The 3,287-nt window shown below is 29.8% G+C and overlaps 1 protein-coding gene across 1 annotated transcript; it reads right to left on the bottom strand.

Moving 5' to 3' along the window:
• Positions 1-399: 399 nt before the first annotated feature.
• On the bottom strand, positions 400-2,943 carry LOC119613378. The gene is made up of 4 exons (XM_037969409.1): positions 2,488-2,943; positions 1,273-1,664; positions 660-1,113; positions 400-570 (listed from the first exon to the last, which is right to left on the bottom strand). The coding sequence occupies exons 1-4, from the start codon at positions 2,597-2,599 to the stop codon at positions 473-475; spliced, it is 1,056 nt and encodes a 351-aa protein (XP_037825337.1). The 5' UTR covers positions 2,600-2,943; the 3' UTR covers positions 400-472.
• Between the last annotated feature and the right edge of the window lie 344 nt (positions 2,944-3,287).

The following is a 3,287-nucleotide window of genomic DNA, read 5'->3' as shown; positions in this document are numbered from 1 at the left end:
TTCTCAAAATTTTCTTTTTATAGAAGATTTTTTCGAAATATTCGTTTTATAGAAAGTTTTCTCATAATTTTCTTTTTGTAGAAAATTTTCTCAAAATTTTCTTTTTTTATAGAAAATTTTCTCAAAATTTTCTTTTTTTATAGAAAATTTTTATATAAAGTTTTCTCAAAATGTTTTTTTTATAGAAAGTTTTTATAAAATTTTCTTGTTATAGAAAATTTTCATAATATTTACTTGTTATAGAAAGTTTTCATAATATTTTCTTGTTATAGGAAGTTTTCATAAAATTTTCTTGTTATAGAAAATTTTCATAAAATATTCACTAAACCTTCTTGTTATAGAAAGAAAAATTTTCTATACAAATTTTTTTATTGAGAAATTAAAAAATTAATTACAAAATCCTTAGTTCAAATAAGTTTTATTAATTTTTTATAACAATATCTTAAAGATTTCCTCAAATGTGTTTTACGTTTCAGGGGTAAATTCCCAATGATTCAAATAATTCATCGGGAGCTGAATAAGAAAGATTACCAATATCATGAGTGGTAAACAGCTCAGCAGAGGAGGAACCTGTAACAAATTCAAAAGTAAACAATAATTAATTGGTTAATTTAAATTAAAAAGTAATTTGCATAAAAATTTTACGATATTCAACTTACCAAAATTATCAAAACACATGTAGCTCTTTAAACCCCCTTCAAATCTATAGCAGGGTGTTGTACCTATTGTCACGGGTACGGATAAACTAATTAAAGCTTTCTTATAGCCATTAATTAAAATCGCTTCCAATGTGTATTCTATACTGAACACTAATTCAGGGTCATTTTTGATAGTAGAAATCTGGCTATGAAGGGGTATATTGACATGTGATGTGCATTCACATGACAGATGTTTTTCATAATTAATAATTTGTTTAATTTGTTTAAATTTATTGCTGGGGCTTTGTGGTGTGTGACATGTGGTAAAACAATTTAATTGAATTAATAATTTACAATCGGGTTGTGTTGTTCGATACTTAATGTGATAGGGAACTTTTTGCCCTGGAGTAAAACCACTGCAGGGTATTTGTAAGTTAATTTGACCAAATTCATTGTGACAATAAGCCACACAAGGCTGCAAGAAAGGCGAGAGGACATTATAAAAGGTGAAGGAACATATACATATATTTTTGTGTATTAATAAAACAAAACGATAACAGGTATTGTTGTGTTTTACAAAAATTTTCTTGTTTTTGTTATGAACTTTTGTAATAAAATTCATTACCCAACTTACCTCTTGGTATTTGATATCTTTTGTTAAATCCAGTTTATTTTTAACAACAATTCTTTGGTGAAATTCTTTATTAACTTTCTTTGCATGTTGCATTTGCAGTCTCAAACCATACTCAGTTTCTCCATATCGACAGCGATATGTTGCTGGCGCTTGTTGGGGTATTGTGAAACAAAATCTGTATGTATATTCAACATGTGGCTGCAGCAGTTGTTTGCAGTTCAATGAATCCAGTTTAAGTTGTTCGCAAACATGTTTTTGCTGCTGGTTGTAAAGTGTTTTGTCTGATGCTACTATCTCATGGGTACTGAAGTCATTGTGCATTATATTTTCCTTAGTTTTATCTAATTCCCACCATTGTATCGTAGTTTGGCCATAAAATTCGAGTATAATTGCTGCAATAGTAAAGTAATGTTATAAATATAAAAATCTAATTTAATGTGAAGACCATAAAGAAACAAGAAGGCTGGAAAAAAATATACTTATTGTATATATATATTAGATATGGAGTAATAAACATAAACAATATTTTATCTAATCTAAGATTGTGTTCACACTTTTGGCTAACATCACAATTAACTATATTAAAATTAAATTTAATGGAAACGTTTATGAAGAGTGAATACGAATATGATCTATACTACTTCGTTGTCCAATAATTTTCTTTATACCAAGCAAATTATCTTGAAAATTGCCGCAAAGACGGACAGACACACGACAGACAGACAGACAGACAGACAGACAGACAGACAGACAGACAGACATACAGGCAGATCCTGAACCGATTATTGAGATCAATTCGAACGTCGATTTCTAGTAAAGGATTTCTACCACTTCGTTGTCCAATAATTCATACCAATCTTGAAAATTGCCAAACAGACGGAATGCCACACGGCAGACAGACAGACGGACAGACAGACAGACAGACAGACAGACATAGCTAAATCGACTCAGATAGGGATCATGCACCGATTAGTGATATCAATTTCTAGTTAAGGAGCTTTAATGAATCTCCAACACCTAACACATCCTCCTTCTTAAAAAATATGCATTTGTATATCATCACAGTATAACATTTACTTTCCCATGAAGAAATCAATAATATGATCCTTAAATTTGTAGCACAACTCTCTTACACAGTTATGTTTACAATTTTGTTTACTTATACTCGATATTTGATACAACGTCGATCGACCAAACTCCCACCCATTAACTCACCTTCTATCTGACGCTGTTTTACACTACATATTGTTAATGAACCCGCCACTTCTTCACCGCCATAATAGATATTGGCAATGCGTGACAACTGAAATTTACATGTAATTGACATTTTATGCCAATAATAACAATAATTTAATTTTCCACTTAAATCAAATAATATTTCACAGAATTTTGCTAAATTGCACGTTTATTATATGTAATTGATGAAATGACAAAATTTCGGAAAATTTTCCACACACAAATAGGAGGAACAGACAGGCGGCAACCGATATGACACAACCGAAATCTGTATTGATGGTTGAACGCTTGAAATGAGACTGTTGCAAATCAAGCAGAAAAACATCCACTTGACTTTCTTTGGCCGGTTGTTGTTTCTCAGATTTTTTTTGTTTCGCTTCGAATGGGCTTGTAAGTAAAATCGCAGTTGTGTTTTTGTTTAGTTTGTTGCCGTTTGATGTTTTATTTTAAGAGGACTGTATGTTTTACTTGTAAACAGTTGCTTATTTTTTATTTCTTCTCATATAATCAGATTTTTATAATTTGTTGAACAAAAAAGCGGTTATAATGTTTTTGTTTTGTTTATAATGATAAAGCTGTTAAAATAAATACTACCGAGTTTTTGTTTGTTAACAAAAATAAATATTTGTAAAAGATAATTTTAAGTTTTATTTCTCGTTTATAAATTATAAAGATTTATAATGGATAAAAAATGAATTTGAACATCTTAGGTTATCTTATAGGACCTGGTATGCACATAAAGAAAGTAGCTTTGTCATCTTTTCCTGTATACTCGTGGA

The sequence above is a fragment of the Lucilia sericata genome, unplaced genomic scaffold, assembly GCF_015586225.1.
Source record: "Lucilia sericata isolate MDLA Ls3-8-SP2 unplaced genomic scaffold, ASM1558622v1 Contig002095F_arrow, whole genome shotgun sequence".
NCBI lineage: Eukaryota > Metazoa > Arthropoda > Insecta > Diptera > Calliphoridae > Lucilia > Lucilia sericata.
The sequence above is the reverse complement of the archived record's forward strand: the minus strand, read 5'-3'. Positions and strand labels throughout refer to the sequence as shown.

What these genes read in the sequence shown, in the direction of transcription:
- LOC119613378 (XM_037969409.1), bottom strand. Translation starts at nt 2,599, where the DNA reads ATGTCAATTACATGTAAATTTCAGTTGTCACGCATTGCCAATATCTAT. An exon ending in AAAACAGCGTCAGATAGAAG is followed by an intron (nt 1,665 to 2,487) that starts GTGAGTTAATGG and finishes TTACTATTGCAG; the next exon opens with CAATTATACTCGAATTTTAT. An exon ending in AAGATATCAAATACCAAGAG is followed by an intron (nt 1,114 to 1,272) that starts GTAAGTTGGGTA and finishes CCTTTCTTGCAG; the next exon opens with CCTTGTGTGGCTTATTGTCA.